This window comes from Ips typographus, linkage group LG1 (assembly GCF_016097725.1).
Source record: "Ips typographus isolate SLU linkage group LG1, UJ_Ityp_2.0, whole genome shotgun sequence".
NCBI lineage: Eukaryota > Metazoa > Arthropoda > Insecta > Coleoptera > Curculionidae > Ips > Ips typographus.
Window position 1 is genome coordinate 28152948 of NC_138422.1, and position 23080 is coordinate 28176027.

The 23080-nt window shown below is 32.3% G+C and overlaps 1 protein-coding gene across 2 annotated transcripts in view; it reads left to right on the top strand.

Annotated features, from left to right (window-relative positions):
- Window positions 1-23080, top strand: part of RhoGEF3 (Rho guanine nucleotide exchange factor 3) — a 164561-nt gene that overhangs the window by 91677 nt on the left and 49804 nt on the right. For both annotated transcript variants that reach the window (XM_081995654.1, XM_081995655.1), the window contains 4 exons: window positions 4421-4521; window positions 4587-4666; window positions 9541-9736; window positions 17572-17674. In XM_081995654.1, coding sequence (XP_081851780.1) covers window positions 4421-4521; window positions 4587-4666; window positions 9541-9736; window positions 17572-17674 — 480 coding nt within the window. The remainder of the gene's footprint in view (window positions 1-4420; window positions 4522-4586; window positions 4667-9540; window positions 9737-17571; window positions 17675-23080) is intronic.

Sequence of the window (23080 nt, forward strand, 5' to 3'; positions counted from 1 at the left end):
CTATTATTGAGGTACCAATGGTGTTCCAAAACAATAGTTTCTTTAAACTTTCAGAAATTCTACTTAACAAGATGTATTTTGGTTAATATTGGGTCTAAAAATTTGTGCAAACAGGAAAATTTTAATAAAATTACGCCCTGTTAAGAATGAAGAACCACGGAACAGTTGAAATGTGTTTTATGACAAAGGTAAACCAACCATACTGGAAAAATGCTATTAAAACATGTTGAATGAGTCCAAGTTAATAGAATTACTAATTAAATAATCGATATTTCCTATAGTTTCTATGTGTGTTTTATTATAGAGGCAAAAATTCAATTTCTTATAATGTTTGGGCAACGTCCTAGCTTTTTATGTACACTTATGAGCAAAATGCTTCAATCCAAAAATGGTTAAATCTCATCTTCTTTGTTAGTTCAACTTGAAGCAACTCGTTGATCTTTAAGACATGTGACTTGTATTTCCTTGTCTCTTTTTACAAAACTTTCGAAGAAACTTTATGGTTACCTAAACTGGTTGAAAACAAATCAATAAAATATTTTCCGACATTCAATGATGCGTGTGTCCTATGTCGTTGGCATTTTAATCGGCTACACTCGGACTAACATTTAAAACAATGTCTTTGGACGTTAGAGATTTTTGGCACGTAGCACGCCTAAATACATAGAAAAAATATGCAGGCGAACGATCCGCTTTTACAAGCCGATATCAGTCAACACCGACGCGTTTCCTATCGATGTTCTTCTCCTCGAATGTAGAACAAAACTAGAAAGTGTTCTTTTTCCCGTTTCAAAAAGCATGGTAGTTTACTTTGCTGTAAGTATTTCCGGTTGAAGTTCAGCCAGTTTCTTTCATCTATTATCTCTTTTACGGTCGTTATATCCCTCACACTTGGTGAAACCACGAAACGAAGCGTTTTATCAGCAAAAGCACACAGAGGGGCGTTAATCGTTTCGGGACGGAACGAAACAGAGGACGCAATTAAAAACGTCAAGTATTGTGACATAAAAAAAATGACCTTTTAAAGGGTCGAATTTGTCCACTTTAGTGAAATGAAGCAAATTCGTGAAATAACTTTCTGGTTTGCGTCTAAAACACCGAGCTTGCTAAGATCTCCCGAGGGACAACGCGAAACTGCTTTTAGGTGAGCGGGTTTGCTAAAGTGTTTCTGGACTGATTTAAATGGCTGTTTAAACCGTTCACCTGATTTACGGACGGGTCGGGATTCCGGGTTAGGACTAGTGTTATTGCGTAACTGCTTATTGCTAAATTTGGGTCTTAATTGAATTTCAGTATCCTGGCAAAATGTAGTGGTTTACTGTCGAAATTTTGGGACGAAAATCCTATTAAAAAGTTTTAATACAAAATAGAAGCCAAAAATCTAACATAACCAAAGTTAACAATGTTGAGGACTTGGTGGAGAGAAGATGTAATTTAATACAGAAAAACGAAAATTACAATACATTTTTTTATATCAGACCAGTTTACTATTTATTCTAAGTTTTAGTCGTAATTCTACACATTTTTTTGTATAAAAAAGTTTTCTTTGACTTTACTCATATACATTTTTTACGAATTTAATTACTGCTAACAGTAAAGCTAGGATTTTCTATTAATCCACGTTGAAATTTGCATGAACATCTAACAAAAAATGTACTGGAATATGAGAAAATTGAAGACAAGTACATACAATCATACAAACAATGCAAAAAGATCAAAGTTTCATGAAGTATTTAACCACCTGGAAGAAAAATGATATGAAGAATTGTAAAAATTCAAGCTAATAAAACGAAATGGGTTGGATTTAGGTATAGGCAAGTAAATTGAAACGTATAGTAATTTTTAATGCTCAAACTGATTCCGTCATAAAAAATTTGGGTTTCTATTTCAAAAAACTTGAAATTTTTCATTTTTTTTAGAGACAAGTTTATGATTTTTTTTTACGACCCTGTATACAAATGGGCCATTACGCACCCTCAGTTTAATAAAACGATCCTTTATTTACAATAACCCAAAGTTTCATTACAAAATGAAATGCGGTTTTGATAGAGTACAAAAATATGTTGGGCGTTGCAACTGTCACTTTTTTGGAAAAACATCAAATATTTCGAAAACGACTAGAGATAGGCATAGGGCAGTGTACACAAAAGTTGGTCAGAATTTTGTGGGGAATCCAAATATGTAATAATATATAGGGTGTTCTATTTAAAATAAGAAAGTTGTGATCGACTTCCAGTATAAACGGAAGTGCAACCATCCTGAAAATATTTTAGTTAGATTGGGCATCCCCACATCAGTATCCTGCCAAATTTTCAAAACTCTCCTATTTATACTTTTTCCAATATCAATCGATGTCTTTCGTCGTGGGACACCCTGTATAGCAACTTTTAAAGCTCTTTAAAGTGGCATTATCAATTTTTTATTCCGACGTTTCGTCTTTTCGAAACCATCATCAACCTCAATTTTTTAAATGCGGTCATTTTATTTCCCATTCAATGATGTATGACACTCTATGGTTTAAATGCATTTTACGTGGTTTTACTGTTTTTTTTTACCTTAATAAAGAAATGTTTTTTTATCTAACTTACTTATTTTAAATGTCAAAGTTTGGCAACACATGCATATTTGGTTTGTCGTAAGCAATTTAGTTAGAAAACTTAGTTTAGTTAAGATAACAAAAACGAAAGTAAAAATTAAAAAAGTATAAATAAATCGTAGACTATTAATATTAGGTATGACATACTTAATTAAAGTTAAGTGTTTCATAAAAGCTCTCAGAAAAAAGAAGAATGCACAGGGTGTTTAAATGTAAAAAAGTCGAGATTTCTCAAGTTGAATTAGTCAAAGTAGTTTATTTGAATATAATTTTCCATCATAGTAAAAACTAATATTTTGCTAAAAAAATTGAAATATAAGAAAATCAGGTTTAGGTATATGACATTATTAACAAAAAGTTTCGAAATTTCATTAAAATAAACACTATTTTCTAATTTTGACCAAAAAGCGGTAAAAACCATCTTTTAAAGTGATTTAACACAAATATTCACTTTCATAGCACCTTGTATAAACAGTGACAACGACATGTTATGATGGATGTCGCCCATATGTTTCTACGGAAATGCATAAAAACAGGGAGTGATGAAATGAACTTTTCATAACTAGTTACATAAAGTGATACTTTATGTAACTAGTTACATAAAGTAAAACGTTTTGTCACTCTACTCAGTTTTGAAAAGTGTCACTTTATATGCCAAAATTAGAAAAACACTATTTTATCTGCCACGCCTTTAATAACCACCCTGTATATACAAAACTAAAACTTTTTTAAGAACTTTAGATTTTTTGTATTTTTCCTTGAGAGAGATAATGAAGTTTATTCTATCGTTGGCACACCCTGTAGAAATTTAGATATTTTTTAGTTTAGATATACAGGATGTTTTAGAGTTGTGGCATCAAAAGCATAAGAGGAAGTATTTCTACCAAAATACAGCAAAAAGCTTGCGAGAACAACTGTCCTATTTTTTTTTTCTTTAAAATATATCTATTTTGACTTGCGTGTACTAAGATTATAATATAATATTTGTATCGTAAAAATTCTCGGGGGTAATTGCACAAGTGCATAAAAATTACCGATAATTTTGCATGAAAACTTGTTATCTCTTAACTGCATGAGTTTATTTTCATATTTTTTTGGCGAAAGAGCCCGACACCGAAGGTGGAGGGCTTTTTTAGAAAAAAATATGAAAATGACCGAATGCAGTTTGCAAAGATAACAAGTTTGAACGCAGAATTATCAGGTCATTTTTAAGGCACGAATGTAATTTTGGGGAATATTTCCCGAATAAAGAAAATGTTTTGGTTTTGCTGCAACTATAGATTGCTCAATGGAGCTCAATGAACAAGTTCCAAACCGTTCATTAATTTATTGTTGACATCGCGTTTGACATTGTTTGGTTATAAAAAGTCAAAAAACTGCGCAAAGACAACAATTAGTATACTAGCAATAGGCTCTACAACAATGCAGTCGTTATAGATACGTACAGTGCAATTATCGAAATGCAATTATCACTTTAGAATGCAATTATCGCTGTCATTCTGGTGAAAATGCACTGCTCATATGGGACATTTAACACATGAGGGAAATATTCGTTAAAATACCTTGTGCAGCGTTATATTAATAAATTTTGTATTGTTTAAATCAAACTTTAACACCCTGTATTTTGCAACACCTTACAAGCGAAAAATGTTTAAAATTTACTTGGATGTTCAAAACTTAATTAGCGTAGCTGTCAAAGAGCAACAAAAACAATTTAGAGGTCAACTTTTGTCATAAAACTGATGAATTTGTAACGTTCCATTACATTTTCGTGTCTTCACCTGGAAAACTAGGTAATTTACAACAATTCTGTTGTTGTTTCAGCCTCTTCACGAAGGTCGACCAGGTCGCTCTCCCTTGGGCTCAATCCGACGTCACAGAGCGACTTCAACACCACATCTTGCCGAACATCAACGCGATTTAAGGTAAAATCCTTTTAAATTTTACTCTTTTGAAAAAAAACTCAATTTAATTTCATTGTATAACTTAGAAATTGGAACCAAACCGACGACAATAGTGACGATTCCCTTAACCCATCATCCTCGGAACATCACGAGGGAATATCTCCGGGTGAGTTTATTTTGCTTCTCTTTTGACGCTTTTAAAAAGGGTGAATTGTCTGTTCGAAGGGAAAAAAACGAAACAAAATTATATTTTAATACTGTCTAATCTGTTTAGTTTCGAGCTTGGCGACTACGCATTTTTAATGAATAAATTTCATCTTGATTGGATTTTTATTCCGGTGGTTCTTTTCTAAATACCTGCTCCTTTATTTTGCATCTAAATTAATTTTCATTCAGTCAGGAAATTAGGGTGAAGTGACGAATTTGGGACAAAACAAACCCTTTGGTTTACGCTTATAATAAATTTAATTAGACTTTTATTAGGTATTAATGCCAGTTAATAAAACGTGAGTTAAACTTGTATTTACACGTAATCTTTTGTTTAATCGTTAAATTTTATTCGATAACCCATCAAAAAATAAGTTGACATTCATTATGTCATTATCCTGAAAAACGCTTGCTAAGGAAGATACAGTCTTCAAATTTGAATAGTTTTTTACTCTTTTAAGTTTGTTATAAAAATTTTAACAGTTCAAACTAACTAAAAGCTAACTTTTAAACACCCTGTAGTTCAATTCCAGGCAGGATTAGCACAAAGAATACATTGCAGCAATTTCAATTGAATACAGCAAATTTCAAGTTGCATGATAATAATTCGACCCTGTATATCTATTTAATTAGTTTATTCCCAGTCTGGGGCAATTACCACCTGGGTTAAAGTATCTTTTACTTTAAAATGGTTCAAAAGGATTCCAATCTGGTCAACTGGGAGGTTTACAAGTTAGTTTTTGACACTGAAAATAGTCAAACGAAACAGGGTTTTTGGCAGGGTTGGGTTGTTTTAAAACAACTGTTTTAACACAGTTGTTTAAAACACTGCAAATAAAACAGGTGGTGTTTAAATCAGTGTTTTAAAACTTATGTTTAAAACACTGTTTTTTTTTTCAACTAATTAAAAGCTGATTATTATGCGCCTATATTTAATTTATTTAGTGTTTTCAATTCTTTGAGCCTGTGGTCTGCTGTATTGTAATTTTTAAATTAGAGTTTTTCTTGTTTTTTTTTAAATTTTTTTCAGTATGAAAGAACCAAAACTAAAAAAAAAATCAATTTGAAACATACATTTTAATGCTACTTTTTTAAAAGGAATATTTATGCACTAGGCAGCTACCAGCTCTACAAAACTTTATTGAAAATATAGTTAACTACATAGGAACAGAGGTATAACACCTGTAAAGTGTGAACTGTAAAAAAATCTGAACTTAACATGTCACATGGGTAATAAGTTATAAAACTTAAATTCAAGACCTAAAAAAAAAACATAAAAGCTAATCTTCAGCATTACTAGTAGTACTAGTAAGGTAGTGCCCACGTTTCCAAGCTAAAAACTATGAAAACTTTTACGTACATTATTTAACATTTTTATTTAGATGTTGAAACATGTTGCCTGTATACTGTATTAGATAGCAAGATAAATATTGTTTTAAAACACTTTTTTGATTTTAAAACAATGTTTTATTTCACACGCAAGAAAAGACTGTTTTAGAACAAAAAACATGTTTTTTTGGTTAAAAAACAAGTTTTTTGTTTTTTTTAGAAAAAAACAATTTTCACCCAACCCTGGTTTTTGGACTAATTTTTACTGACGTTCAACTTTTTAGACCTATTACTTCTGACAGTCCAAATTTGCACTGAATAGTCTTGAATAAACTTGTTATTTATTACTTATAGGTATAGTAAAATTCTTTTTTTTAGACTGCAATCCATTTTCGAGTGTTTGAAATTGGATTTTTTACTACTAAAAATAGTCTAAAAGTTGACTTTTAAGGCTAGAAATGACTTTACTAAGACTAAAGAGAGTCCAAAAGAGTATTTTCTCCTTAATTGGTGTACAGATTAATTTCCTGGACTAAAATAAGTAGAACTCAATCAAACACTAGTTAAAGTCCAAATTTCGGATTTCTTAATTTTTAAAAATTAGTTTTTAAGACTTATATTGTAGCATTTAATGCTAAAATTTAAAAAGAGTCTGAAACTTGACTTTTACAATTATAGATAATCTTAAACTCGATTTTTCAGTCTTAAAGTATTCAAATCAGTCCGAATTTCTGGATTTTCAGGCTGAAAACAGCCTTAAAGCACTAAAAGCAGTCTAGATTTTTAGGAAATGCTAGAATTTTTAGCATTGACGTGTCTACAAGTCAATTTAATAGTGACAAAGATTGAAGTGACATTTTTAAGTCTAAGAAGAATGTGAAAAATTCCGTACTGTGACTTTTTTGAACTGTATTTTACACAGTCTGAACCACATTTAACTTAAATTTCTCAGCTGAAATCAGTTTTAAAGCACTAAAAATAGTCCAGAATTCTATGAAAATGTTATTAATTTTGAAAAATTAGTTTTTGTAAAATAGATTTTATACTTTCATTACTGAAGAGTCTGAAACTTAACTTTTACTATTATAGATAATCTCAAACTCGATTTTTCAGTCTTGAAGCATTAAAATCAGTCCGAGTTTAGAAATGCGCCAATTTTTTGCATAGAAGTCAATTTAATAGTGAAGAAGCCTGAAGTTACATTTTCAAGACTATGGACAATGTACGTGAAGTGGTTTTCAGGCCTAATAAGTCAAAAACTTAGTCTTGAAACTGGATTTTTCCAGCTGCAAGCACAGCAAGTTTTAAAGCACTAAAAATAGTCCAGAGTTCTATGAAAATGAGAATCAAAGTTAGTCTTCAAGGGAATATTCATAAACCTAATGTCAGTATCCTGCATTTAAGACTATTTTCAAGACTAAAATATTGAAATTTGTCTTCATACTATGAAAACATTTTTCGTGTTCAAGTTCAATGTGTAAAATAGTTGTAAAAATATTAGAAAAAGTAGTTTTTCATGTCTACAAGTTAATTTTCAATACTAAAGTTTTTAATTTATCTGAACAGTTTTTATAAGCCTCTCAAATCAATTTTCACAGTTTTAAAGTCTATTTTCAAGACTAAAGCCTTTCAGTTTATCCGGAAACTTCTTAAGTCAATTTTCACCGTTTCCAAGGCAAGTTTTAAGTTTGGTTGGGTTGATTTTGGATCTTTGAACGTAATCCGTAACACCAACGGTCTGACAGTTATGACAAAAAAACCGATTTTTTAAACTAAAATTTAAAGAACTGTATTTTCCTTAGGAAGCATTTTTCAGGAAAATGCCATAATGCATGTCAAATTATTTTTTTATGAACTATCGAGAGGTGCATTATTGACAAACAGAACCACCCTGTATAATTAGCAAATAAAGGGTGGAATTATTTTTTTCTTTGAGAATTAAGTTTAATTTAGGCTGTTTCTGTTCAGAAAAAAAAAGAAAGTTTACTTCTTATTAGAGATTTTCAAAAAAAAAAGTGTGAAAAGGTTTTCCCGGAAACAGCCTTAACAATGTCAGGGTCGGAACAATGGGTAAACCTTAACGTACACACAAAACAACAATAGAAAAAAACCAAAAATTTGTACGCCATTGGGCCAGGTACCTAAATCCGGTACCACCTGTGAGTGGCCCTACCTAGTTTCGACCTTTGGTGATAACGGACACCGGCCTTCAGTTTTGCAAAGTGCAACACCGTGTAAACGGCAACGAATTTGCTGATTACCGGTAATTGTGCACCAAAGTCATGATTCACGTGTATATTCGTTGTGTGTAAACTTCCGCAAAAACGTGCGGAATTGTTAGTGTATGTGGTGTGTTTAAGTGTTTTTGTGTACAAGTAAAATGGATACGTTCACCCTGAAGAAACCCAAAAAGAACGACTTAAAACGGTTTAGGTCTTGCGCCAATGTTATACTGGAGGATAGTGAAACTCCCCGTAAGTTTCCACGTTAATAAATCATACTTTTTTGAAATTTTAACGTTTTTGGCGGTAAAAATGTCACTTACTGTTGTACTTAGGAAACTTGCTTTATTTTTTGTTGTTATTTCTTTTTGATAATGAACTTTACGGTTGACTTACACTGTACGTCTTCTTCACCAGGTTTATTTAAATAGATTATTTTACCAGATCTCAAGAACAGAAAAAGCATTAATTAAAAAAAAATCATTTGTCAAATTTGCCACTGTTCGAATAGGTTTCGAAAAATTACGATTTTTGCTTTGAATAATTTCGTAAATCAAAGTCCACTAAGCTAGTTATAATCAAGCTAAAAGTAGGCTGCAATATCTCAATAATTAGTTGTAACAGTTTTTGAAATTTTAAAGGAAAGCAAAGATATTTTAGTGAATTCATTTCTTTATTAAATTCAATTAATATTTCATGAATCAAGCACTGTAATCTTCACAAAATGTTGTAGCTTTGATAGTTCTACATTAGCAATTTTTAAGAGATATTTTTAATCAAACCTATAACTTTTTGAGATCAAAAACCAACAAAATAGGAACTTTCATAATAAAGACAATTTAGCATATTAGTTTTCTTTAAAGAAAAAATTGCCAAGTACAGTTAATGGTTGCTGTACAGACAATTGGAGAAACCTTCAAAACGTTACTTCAACTTCACTTGCCCCAATTGCGAAATACTTTGTTAACCCAATTAAACAGGTATCAAATTAGTTCAAATTGCCGTTAAAACTGTTGCAGTAACGATCGTTAGCCTAGCTACAGCCAGAAAAGTAGCTCCCTTTTCAAGCATCATTCTTTTGTTGCTTCGATATTAAAGCGAGTGAAACTGAGTGGAGAACAAACGATCTCCGGGTTTCCTATTTATTCTTTGTGTGTGTTTGAACTCGATTAAGATGCATTCGCGATTGTGTTCGTGTGTATTTTTATCTACGCCGACGTGCATTATAATTACGAATCAACTTTCCCGGTTATAAGTATAATTGTGTTGTTTTTTTTTCCAGCTCCTAATAACGAAAGTGTTTTGCAAAAGTTCCGCAAAACGATTTCGTTGCACTTTGCCCAACGTAAATCGAGTAAGGACAGTTGCGCCTCAGACGACACGGCCTCAGAAACGGTACTTTCTGAAGAGGAGTCTTCTCCGCATCATACCGGGACGTCTTCTGAACGGGACAGAGAGTACACCACTCAGAAACATCGGTAAGCATCTAAAAGACATTTTCTCATAACAGATAGTATGTTCCAAAGTTGTTGGCCAAAGCAGAAAATGTGGAAATAAATTATTAGCATTTTCACGTGTTAACAAAATGTCTGCGTGATATGTTGATATGGTGTTGATGGTCAACAATGATAGTATCTGTTATTTATTACACATCTGGAATACTTCACTAAGACATATTAAATATACAGGGTGTGTAAGTTAATTAAACGCCATCGATGACGTGAAGGCAAAGTTAGATGGCGTTAGCTGTATTTATTTAATACAGTTAATTATTATTAACTAATGATAGGCGTAAATTTACCGGTAAGGTAAAGTAAAATTGGAAAAGTTAAATTTAGTGTAACAGAAAAATTTTACAGTAAATTTATGAGTCTAATTGAAATTGGCTTCCAAGATATTATTTTCCTGTCACGGCTATCAATAATTTGAAAAGTCATTAATCTGAATCACTACACTTTCTGAATGAAAACTGGTTTGATACAACAAATTTTCAGATTATTTGCAATTGTGGTTTGAAAGTTGAGCATCCTGTAACTCGGTTATTTCCACTCAAAATACCACCTTGAGCTCGTCTTCCCAGTAGTGGAAAGCAAAAAATTCTATCATAAGAAATGCATACAGGGTGGCCAAAAAATTTGAATCACTACACTTTTCATGCCGCCTGTATAGTAACGGCACTGACCAGCTGTAAAACTTCCAGGAATGAGTTTAGCACTTTTTTACAAACATTATTGCTCTATTTAAAATTTTTCGTAACTTTCACTGTTTTTGAGTTATTTAGCAAAAGATGGTTTGATGCAAAAAAATTTCAAATCAGTTGCATTTGTGGTTTAAAATTTGAACACCCTATAGTCAGTTATTTTTAGGAGTTCAGTGTGATTGAACCACTTAAAAGAACCGCTTTGAGCTCCTCTTTCCATTGGTGTAAAGCAAAATATTCTATCTTAAAAATTGCGTACAGGGTAACAAAAATAGCGAACCACCATACTTTTCTTGCACACCCTCTATACTGGAAACAAAAACGGTCCTGAAAACTTACGGTGCTGAGTTAAGGAGTTCATTAGAAACATTTTTGGTTTCTTGCTCATTTTTCATAACATTCACCGTTTTCGAGTTATTTAGCAAAAACCCGTTTGATGCAACAAATGTTCAAATCAGTGGCAGTTATGCTTTGAAAGTTGAGCACCCTGTAACTCTGTTATTTTTGGGAGTTCAGGATGGTTCAATCACTTAAAAGAACCGTTTTAAGCTCCTCTTTCCATTGGTGTAGAGCAAATTCTATCTTAAAAATTGCGTACAGGGTGACAAAAATAGTGAACCACAATACTTTTCTTGCACACCCTGTATACTGGAAACAAACGGTCCTGCAAACTTACGGTGCTGAGTTATGGAGTTGATTAGAAACATTTTTTGCATATTTTTCGTAACATTCACCGTTTTCGAGTTCTTTAGGATTTACGATACAACAAATGTTCAAATCAGTGGCAGTTATGCTTTGAAAGTTGAGCACCCTGTAACTCTGTTATTTTTGGGAGTTCAGGATAGTTCAACCACTTAAAAGAACTGTTTTAAGCTCCTCTTTCCAGTGGTGTAGAGCAAAAAATTCTATCATAAAAATTGCGTACAGGGTGACAAAAATAGTGAACCACCATACTTTTCTTGCACACCCTGTATACTGGAAGCAAAACCGGTCCTGCAAACTTACGGTGCTGAGTTAAGGAGTTGATTAGAAACATTTTTTGCATATTTTTCGTAACATTCACCGTTTTCGAGTTCTTTAGGATTTAGGATACAACAAATGTTCAAATCAGTGGCAGTTATGCTTTGAAAGTTGAGCACCCTGTAACTCTGTTATTTGTGGGAGTTCAGGATGGTTCAACCACTTAAAAGAACCGTTTTAAGCTCCTCTTTCCATTGGTGTAGAGCAAAAAATTCTATCTTAAAAATTGCGTACAGGGTGACAAAAATAGTGAACCACCATATTTTTCTTGCACACCCTGTATACTGGAAGCAAAGAGTGTCCTGCAAACTTACGGTGCTGAGTTAAGGAGTTCATTAGAAACATTTTTGGTTTCTTGCTCATTTTTCATAACATTCACCGTTTTCGAGTTATTTAGCAAAACTCGTTTGATGCAACAAATGTTCAAATAGGTGGCAGTTATGCTTTGAAAGTTGGGCACCCTGTAACTCGGTTATTTTTGGGAGTTCAGGATGGTTCAACCACTTAAAAGAACCGTTTTAAGCTCCTTTTTCCATTAGTGTAGAGCAAAAAATTCTATCTTAAAAATTGCGTACAGGGTGACAAAAATAGTGAACCACCATACTTTTCTTGCACACCCTGTATACTGGAAGCAAAAACTATCCTGCAAACTTACGGTGCTGAGTTAAGGAGTTGATCAGAAACATTTTTTGCATATTTTTCGTAACATTCACCGTTTTCGAGTTATTTAGGATTTAAAATACAACAAATGTTCAAATCAGTGGCAGTTATGCTTTGAAAGTTGAGCACCCTGTAACTCTGTTATTTTTGGGAGTTCAGGATAGTTCCACCACTTAAAAGAACTGTTTTAAGCTCCTCTTTCCAGTGGTGTAGAGCAAAAAATTCTATCTTAAAAATTGCGTACAGGGTGACAAAAATAGTGAACCACCATACTTTTCTTGCACACCCTGTATACTGGAAACAAAGACTGTCCTGCAAACCTACGGTGTTGGGTTAAAGAGTTGATTAGGAACATTTTTGGTCTCGTGTGCAATTTTTTTGTAACTTTCACCGTTTTTGAGTTATTTAGGAAAAAATTGCCAGAAACACAGTTTAAAAAAACAGCTAGCGACAAAATCACCTGTAAAACCCACTTGGAGTATGAAAATGAGGGTTTTAAGCACATTTTTGGAATCCTCATTAAATTTCCTATTCAATAACCTGAAAAAACACTACAAAATTTGGTACAGGCAAGCAGAAAAGTGGTGTCAAAATATGAACTGCCAAAAACCCATATTTCTAATTTACGAAAAATTAACCAATCACTATCATTAACTTAAATAAAGCTGCAAACACTACAAAGTTTATCCTGCTTAACATTAAGGAGTTCCTTATAAACATTTTTGGTTTCTTGCATATTTTTCATAACATTCACCGTTTTCGAGTTATTTAACAAAACCCGTTTGATGCAACAAATGTTCAAATCGGTGGCAGTTATGCTTTGAAAGTTGAGCACCCTGTAACTCTGTTATTTTTGGGAGTTCAGGATGGTTCAACCACTTAAAAGAACCGTTTTAAGTTCCTCTTTCCATTGGTGTAGAGCAAAAAATTCTATCTTAAAAATTGCGTACAGGGTGACACAAATAGTGAACCACCATACTTTTCTTGCACACCCTGTATACTGGAAACAAAGACTGTCCTGCAAACCTACGGTGTTGGGTTAAAGAGTTGATTAGGAATATTTTTGGTCTCTTACAATTTTTTTGTAACTTTCACCGTTTTTGAGTTATTTAGGAAAAACTCGGTTGGTGCAAAAAACTGCCAGAAACACAGTTTAAAAGCAGTTATCAACAAAATTGACTGTAAAACCCACTTGGAGTAAGAAAATGAGGGTTTTAAGCACATTTTTGGAATCCTCATTAAATTTTCTATTCAATAACCTGAAAAAACACTACAAAATTTGGTACAGGCAAGCAGAAAAGCGGTGTCAAAATTGCCAAAAACACATATTTCTAATTTACGAAAAATTAACCAATCACTATCATTAACTTAAATAAAGCTGCAAACACTACAAAATTTATCCTGCTTATTTAATGCCTACATGGTGCAAAAAAAAAAAACATAAAATATCGTAATAAAATGAATTTTTTCTCCAAAACATACTTCAGTGTCCTATAGGACGAAAACTTTTACCGTTCAGGTGGCCAATAACTCAGCTCCTATTTGAATACACCGTTTACGTAAAAGATTAATTGGGGCGGCACCGTAAAACTTCTTACACAAAGCTCTTCGCATAATACCGTACCTGCGGGGATAAAACTGCTGATTTAGTGATTAAACTCCCCCCAACACAAAACTTCCAGCTAGTTTACGACGCCCAACTTTTCCGCTGATACAAAAAGCGGTAGTGGCCTTAAGAACTTTTTTTCCCAGGAAAGGACACTTAAAAGACCTTTGAACTACTGGGAACAAGTTTTTAAAAAAGGGGTTAATCACCCAACGTTTTATTAGTTCAAAAATACCATAATTATCTGGTTAGGTTTTGTTTTTGCTAAGCATTTTAGACCAGTTATTCAGGAAGAAACATTATTATGTTTCGTTTTTCTAATTGGCAGAGTTCCGATATTACAGATTTTGGAAATATTTACAAATTATGATTATAAAAAAAAATAAACATAGTAATCACTTTTAGACATAATGAAATTTTTAAAATTCTCCAAGTTTTACTGAACAAACTAAATACTTACCTGCAAGTGTTAGTGTATTTATGAGTGACGGAGGAAATATAGAAACTAGTGCTTTTAAGCAGAAATTGACAATTTTAATAGTATCTTTTTAAACTAAGAAAACAAATCCAACTTTCGTGTTAAAAGCTTCAAGTTACTTTGTATTCTTATCAATTTTAAAGGTACACTTACCATGTATTACAGCCATTAAAATCTAATGAGGTTTTCGTGCTGATAATAGTCTTTCTTATTTAATATTTTATAAAGCGCAGTTGGTGCCGAAAAATAACATCATTGAAATATATACTGTCTCGAGTTTAAATTACTAAAGTTCAACAAAGTTGATTATATGAGATAAAGAAGAAAGTTTCTTTTTAAGGTAAATAGTTGCGTGATGTTTAATAGAAGCGAGTGTAACTCGTTGTTTTCAAAGTTTTTACTTACCCAACTGAATTTTCTTGCTTGCGTTCGCAGGATGTCCAAAAAAGTTTCAGTTTATACGTTTTAAGCTTTTAATGAGTTTCACATTAGAAAGCTTTATAATTTATGAACAGAATTAGTTGGAACTACGGGGCAAAACACAGTTAGAAGTTTGAATCGTTTATGAACAATTTTAATATTTAAAATAACACAACATTTGTATTATATCTTTGGGTAACGTAGGGTAGAATCATATATCAATTTTTATACAGGGTGGTTCAGTTTTTAGTGTCAATAATTCACCATTTGATAGCTAATCAAAAAATAAGTTGACTTGCATTATGTCATTTTTCTGAAAAAGCTTTCCTAAGGAAGATACAGTCCTCCAAATTTCAATTTAACAAATCGTTTTATAGTTTAAAACTGAACATCCAAGACTTGTGAAAGTCCAAATTTGTACTGAATAGTCTAAAAACTTTTTTACTACTAGGAATGGTCTTATGATTCGCTTTCTCAGACTGCCATACTGGTTGAGTGTCTGAAACTGGCATTCAAGAACTAAAAAAAGTCCGGAAATCAAGACAAAGATTGTTTGTATTGTGCATGAAACTAATTTTTTACTACTAAAAATAATATAAAAGTTGTCTTTTAATGCTAGAACTGACTTTACTAGGACTAAAGAGAGTCCAAATTATAGTATATTTTCAAGACTTTAATTGGTGTACAACTCAATTTTCTGGACTGGACAACAAGTCTAGAAGTAAATTAAATTTTCGGACTATTTTATTTCTAAAAATTAGTTCTCAAGACTATTATTGTAGCATTTGGTACCAAAATTTTTTACTTTTATTACTGAAGAAACTTGACTTTTGGAAATAGTCTTGAACTCGATTTTTCAGTCTTAAAAAGCACTAAAAACAGTCGGAATTTCTTAGAGATGCTACAATTTATTGCACCTATGAGTGTAGAAGTCAATTTAATAGTGAAGAAGCTTGAAATAACATTTTCAAGATTATGGTCAGTGGACAAACTGGCTTTTAGGCCTGATAAGTCAAAAACTTTGTAAAGATAGTCTTGAAACTCGATTTGAGACACTGAAAACAACCTTAAAACACTAAAAACAGTCTAGTTTATTAAAAAATACCCGAATTTTTAGCACTGAGGTGTCTAGAAGTCGATTTAATAGTGACAAAGCTTGGAATGCCATTTTAAGTCTATGAAGAATGTAAAAATTGTTTTTTAAGTTTGCTATGTCAATAACTTGGTGAAAATAGTCTTGAAACTCGATTTTCCAAGCTGAAAGCAGTTTTGAAGCACTAAAAATAGTCCAGAATTCGAAGAAAATGAAAAGCAAAGTAAAAAGCACGAAAAGTTATTTTTCAAGACAATTTTCATGAATCTAATGTCAATGTCCTGCATCTAAGACTATTTTCAAGACTAAAATATTAAAATTTGTCTTCAAATTATGAAAACTTACTTCAAATGCAAATTTTAAGCTTCTGAAATTTTTTTCTTTTCTAAGTCAATTTTCAAAACTAAAGTCTTTCAGTTTGTCTGGAAACTATGAAAACTGGCTACAATAATATTTTTTAAACTTAAGTGAATTTTCCGTTTCCAATTTTTAAGTTGGGTTGGGTTAGTTTTGGGTCTTTGACCGTAATGCTTGTTCCAAATTTGATCAATATTGCTCCAACGGTCTGACAGTTATGACAAAAAACCGATTTTTTAAACAGAAATTTGAAAGATTGTATTTTCCTTAGGAAGCACTTTTCAGGAAAATGACATAATGAATGTCAACTTATTTTTTAATTGTCTATGGATTGGTGAATTATTGACATTTAAAACTGCACCACCCTGTATAATAATATGTGAAACTCCTATACATATAATAATAATAATAATTTCTGGAGTCTTTCCTTAAGTTAATTAGTATAACAGTTGAGTGATAAGAAATATGAGTTTAGAAGTACGTAGTTCCAGAGTGTCCCAAAGTTTCTACTTTTTCAAAAGCATATATTTAGTAGCAAGAAGTTAACAAAAATAAATATTTCTGTATGGTTTGAAATCATATATTTTAAAAAGCACAAATAATTAAATATTTGTAAAAAGATACAACAAATATGCCAATTCAAGGGTATATTTATACCAAAAGACCTCAAATTAGGTAAAAAGGTAAAAATTTTGGCAAAAAGTGCACTTTTGGCAAATTTTTAATTCAAACTAAAAACCTTAAATTTGGTGAAATAAGCACAAAAAAGGCATTTTATAATTTTTCATTTTTCAAAAAAATTTACAGACTGGGGGGTATTAGAGGTATTTTTTAAGTACTTTTTAAGATTCAATATCTCGGTAACGTGAGGAGTTAGAGAGGCGAGTTTTAGATAATTTTGTAGTATTTTTTATCCTCTTTCTAATGACGGTTCAGCGAAATTGATAGGAGTTCAAATAAAAAAGTTACAACCTTTCAAAAATACAAAAAATAAAACACTGGTAAAAAGTTAATTTTTGGCAAAAGGTATATTTATACCAAAGGGCCTAAAATTAGGTGAAATAAGCACAAAAAAGGCATTTTATAATTTTTCATTTGTCAAAAAAATTGAAAGAATGGAGGGGTATAAAAGGTCCTTTTTAAGTACTTCTTAAGATTCAATATCTCGATAAAGTGAGGAGTTAGAGAGGCGAGTTTGGCTCATTTTGTACGTAAATTGTAATTACAAATCTACACTATACTAACCAAATTAGTCTCACAAAAAACTGTCTCTTTTGAAAGCTTTGTGGTGAACTAAAAACACAACAACAACTAATTTTGTTTGGTTCTCGGTATACAAATTTTTTAATCACAATACCGTGGCCTACTTCTTTAACTCCTGACTTTCTTCCAGCATTTCAAGTTTGCGCCCCTTTGCGAACATAAAACGCGGAAAATGAATATGATAATGAAATTTGAATTGTCCCATTGTGTTTTCAGGTTCGGCCCGTTGGTTTGGCGTTCCAACAAAGATCACAAAAAACTAAACAAGGCGGCCAGGAACGCGAAATGCAACAGCGGAGACAGCGGCATTCATATCGAGGTAAGTCCTTCACCCCTTCAACCCTTTTGTCCTGGTTTTCTCGACACTTTTCCTCTGCTAATCTCTGAAGTGCCCTTTGTTACTCTGCTGGTTAATTGCGCCAAGTCACTTTTGGGCTGCGGTCGCCGTTTGAAGAGTTATCGCTAAATTTTCTTTTGATTTCCAGCAGAATAACAAACGGGGCAATCAGGCACACTTTTCGGTTTTGGCTCAAATTTTCGACAATAAGCTAACCACACGTTTTTTTAATAGACGGCCGCTAGACTAGCTTGGTAAGATATTTTTAATCACTTTCTACATTCACACATTTCATCCGCTTCTTTATACCCCTCGCTGCTAAATGAGAATTACACGGCTTTAGTATCATAAATTGAGTAGCGGCAGAGATCAACAAGTGCATGTGGGAGTTCTAAAGTCGACTGTAAGTCTAAGGATACGATTTATCACCCAAAGGTTGAACAACGTTAATCCATAGGAAACAGTGTAAAGTTTGTTAAAACGACACTTAATGCGGTGATCGATCTATCCTAGTACAAGTTTCCAGATTTATTTCAGACAAGTTGGATATTCTGAAACCTGCCAGTGACAAATAATGATTATAAATTACTCCTTACTTTTTCATGTTCATTATTTGATAATATACATTTTTTAGATTACATTCAAAGAATGAACAACTGGAAAATTTAAAAAAACAGAAATTAAAATAGCGAAAAATTAATTTTGACAAAACACACTGTGTAGCAATTGTTTTTTTGTTTATATCTCAGAAACTGTGTATTCTACGGACATGACCACTCTATACGAAATAAAAGCTGATTATATTTGCTACAAGTTTCACTCAGTCAAGTTTTTTGATATCTTTTATAGTTTTTGAGATATCCTCTCTTGAATTACTTATTAGAAAACACTTATTCAGATTTTATTTTTTATAAAGTGGCCATGTCCCTAAGTTTTCTAAAATACTGACTGAAATGGCGTTCCATTGCATTTCTGAGTTTCTTTCATTTTCAAAAGGATTTATCACAGTTTGAGTTAAGTTAGAGTTGTTTATGGAAAAAATAACGTCCCTTTCTTTTATGGTCAATTTTCTGAGTACACAGCAAATTTTAGGGCCGTAACCCTCAGATTTCGAAAATACTAACTGAAGTTGCGTTTTATTGCATTTTAACTGAAAATCCTTCCTCTGTGATGTTATTTATCACAGTTCGAGTGAATTAAAGGTTGCTTATGAAAAAAGTAGAACACGTCCCTGTATTTTAAAGGTAATTTACGGCCCACACACCAAATTTTAGGGCCGTAACCCCCAAATTTCGAAAATACTTACTGAAGTGGTTTTAATGCATTTTAACTGACAATCCTTCCTCTGTGATAGTATTTATCACAATTCGAGTGAAGTAAAGGTTGTTTATGAAAAAAGTAGAACACGTCCCTGTATTTTAAGGGTAATTTACGGCCCACACACCAAATTTTAGGGCCGTAACCCCCAAATTTCGAAAATACTTACTGAAGTGGTTTTAATGCATTTTAACTGACAATCCTTCCTCTGTGATAGTATTTATCACAATTCGAGTGAAGTAAAGGTTGTTTATGAAAAAAGTAGAACACGTCCCTGTATTTTAAGGGTAATTTACGGCCCACACACCAAATTTTAGGGCCGTAACCCCCAAATTTCGAAAATACTTACTGAAGTTGTTTTAATGCATTTTAACTGACAATCCTTCCTCTGTGATAGTATTTATCACAATTCGAGTGAAGTAAAGGTTGTTTATGAAAAAAGTAGAACACGTCCCTGTATTTTAAGGGTAATTTACGGCCCACACACCAAATTTTAGGGCCGTAACCCTCAGATTTCGAAAATACTAACTGAAGTTGCGTTTTATTGCATTTTAACTGAAAATCCTTCCTCTGTGCTAGTATTTATCACAGTTCGAGTGAAGTAAAGGTTGTTTATGAAAAAAGTAGAACACGTCCCTGTATTTTAAGGGTAATTTACTGCCTACACAACAAATTTTAGGGCCGTAACCCTCAGATTTCGAAAATACTAACTGAAGTAACGTTTTATTGCATTTTAACTGACAATCCTTCCTCTGTGATAGTATTTATCACAGTTCGAGTGAAGTAAAGGTTGTTTATGAAAAAAGTAGAACACGTCCCTGTATTTTAAGGGTAATTTACGGCCCACACACCAAATTTTAGGGCCGTAACCCTCAGATTTCGAAAATACTAACTGAAGTTGCGTTTTATTGCATTTTAACTGAAAATCCTTCCTCTGTGATGGTATTTATCACAGTTCGAGTGAAGTAAAGGTTGTTTATGAAAAAAGTAGAACACGTCCCTGTATTTTAAGGGTAAATTACGGCCCACACACCAAATGTTAGGGCCGTAACCCTCAGATTTCGAAAATACTAACTGAAGTTGCGTTTTATTGCATTTTAACTGAAAATCCTTCCTCTGTGATAGTATTTATCATAGCTCGAGTGAAGTAAAGGTTGTTTATGAAAAAAGTAGAACTCGTCCCTGTATTTTAAAAATTTTAGATTTCGAAAATACTAACTGAAATTGGGTTTCATTGCATTTTAACTAAATTTTTTTCATTTTTAATGGCAATATTCACAGTTTTTGTAAAGTAAGGTTTGTCACTTTTAACATTATTTGCCTAAAGCTATGTCCAACTGTTGGGTCTTTACCTTTTGTAATAAGCTGCTTTGACTAATTATTAACATTTTCCTGTTGTAGTGCCATTAATACACCTTTAAGAAGCTTAGAGAACAGAGAGCCTGTTTACCTCTTTATTTCCAAAACTTAGAGCTTTCAAGTCTGAGAATCTCAGCGCAAATAAGCCCCTTTGAATAATTCATTAATACTTGAGACATTTTAGCTCCGTTATCTGTATCGGTATTGGCGACTTTCAGTCCCGAAATTGTTAATAAATTAGAAATTTCGAAGCAAAACCATAAAAAAGTTATAATTATCGGATTAGTCGAGTGTAGCTTTCTTGTCTTCGCCAGTCTGTTAAAATTCAAGGTAATTAAACTGAAAACAGTTTATAGCGGGCCAGTATTGCGATATCAACGTGGACAGTTTAGTGATTTCAGTAGTTAAAGTGTTGTGCTGTTTTCCACATTATCCATCAAGTCATAAATGTAAGGCCTTTACCGTCACTTTCCTAAAGAGCACTAATAATTGTTTGAAACAAGGTTTGGCACAAAAACGAGCGCTAATTACGCCGCCAATTTAATATTGTTCAGCTCGAGGTTTCGCTGTTTGGAATATTCGATATTCTCGAGAGAGAAATGTATTCCTCATTATATCGCTCCCGCATTTCCCTCACCTTCACGCTTAATTCCAAATCTGGAAAATTTATAGACCGGCGTATTGACTAAATTATGAACGGGACGTGGTATAAGGGCCTTAGCAATTTACGAAAGGAAAACTTAAAAAAGAATAAAAATATGGTTTTGGTTTAAATGGGGTTCGGAACTCAGTGCCTCGGTTTAATAATTTTGTTCTGGTAAAAGCAATTTTTCTTGAAATGCGTACCTAACTAAACTTTTTAAAATCGGGCACCAACTCCGAGTTCTGAATGCAAATAACGTGTAAGTTTAATGGAATTTTAACAAGTTAACAGGTAAATAAAATTTAAATTTAGACTGCATCACAAACCAAACTAAAGCAAGAGTGACAAACTTAAATGGAAATCAAATATGTAAGGCTTAACACAATAAAGATATCGTTGATTTTAGTGCATGTTTGAATGTGCCAAACTTTTGTTATACAGGGTGGTCTAGTTTTAAATGTCAATAATTCACCTATTCATAGCCCATCAAAAAATAAGCTGACATTATGTCATTTTTTGGAAAATGCTTCTCAAATTTCAGTTTAAAAAAATCGTTTTTTTTTGTCATAAGATATTAATTTTCTCCAGTAGCGTAGATCCAGGAAGAAGGTTTTCATGTTTTCGCCTTATTTTTTACGTCACTGGATATTTTTCAAAAATTACACTTTTTCTTTAATTTTTTTATTCGAGAGAGTATCTTTTATAAAATTCTGATTTGAAACTTCGTTTACGAGATAATTGAGTTATTACGTTTAAAGACCCAAAACCAACCCAACCCAACTTAAAAATTGTCTTGGAAACAAAAAATTTGACTTAAGAAGGTTAAAAAATGACTTTGTACCCAGTTTTCATAGTTTCCGGACAAATTGAAAGACCTTAGTCTTGAAAATTGACTTAGAAATCCGTAAATTGACTTTGCAACGGTAAAAATTGACTTCTAAAGCTTAAAAATTGTCTTTGTAACCAGTTTTCATAGTTTTCAGAGAAATTGAAAGACTAGTATTGAAGTTATGAAAATAGTCTTAAATACACGATATTGACATTATAGCTTCATGAAAATTGGCTTGAAAACTAACTTTTCATTTTCCTATAACTCTGGACTATTTTTAGTGATTTTTAAAACTGCTTTGAGTATGAAAAATTGAGTTTCAAGACTATCTACACCAAGTTTGTGACATCGCAGACTTAAAAAACTATTTTTTACATTTTGCATAGACCTTCTATAAGCTCTCATAAACATATTAAAAATGTCATTCTAAGCTTTGTCACTATTAAATTAACTTCTAGACATTTCAGTGCTAAAAATTCAAGCATTTCTTAAAAAGTTTTTAGTGCTGTAAGGTTGTTTTCCATCTATGTAGACAGTTTGTACACTGTCCATAATCTTGATAATGTCATTGCAAGCTTCTTCACTAGTAAATTGACTTCTACACATCATAAGTGCCAAAAATGGTAGCATTTCTACGAAATTCGGACTGTTTTTAGTGCTTTAAGACTGAAAAATCGAGTTTAAGACTATTTCTAATAGTACAAGTCAAGTTTCACTCTTCAGTAATGAAAGTGAAAAATTTGGCACTAAATGCTGCTGCTGCTGTTTTCATTTCATTCATGCTGTTTTCATTGTTTAATTGAATTGTCTCAGTCTAGAAAAATGAATTGTACACTAATTAAAGTCCTGGAAATATACTTTTGGACTCGCCTTAAAAGTCAACTTTGAGACTATTTTTAGCAGTAAAAAACTTGATTTCCGGACTGTTTTTAGTTCTTGAAATCGAGTTTCAGACACTCGACCATGGATTGCAGCCTGAAAAAACGAATTATAAGATTATTCCTAGTAGTACTCGTAAATAACAACTTTTTAGACTATTCAGTACAAATTTGGACTCTCATAAGTCTGAAATGTCCAGTTTTACACTACCTACCTATGTCAAAATAAATTAAACGTCACAAAAAATTAGTTCAAAAATTCTGGTTTTTTTTTTTACTATTTTAAGGACAACCATTTGTTGCACCACTATTTTTTGTTCGACTGTATCTTCCTTAGAAAACGTTTCTCTGGAAAATTTTTT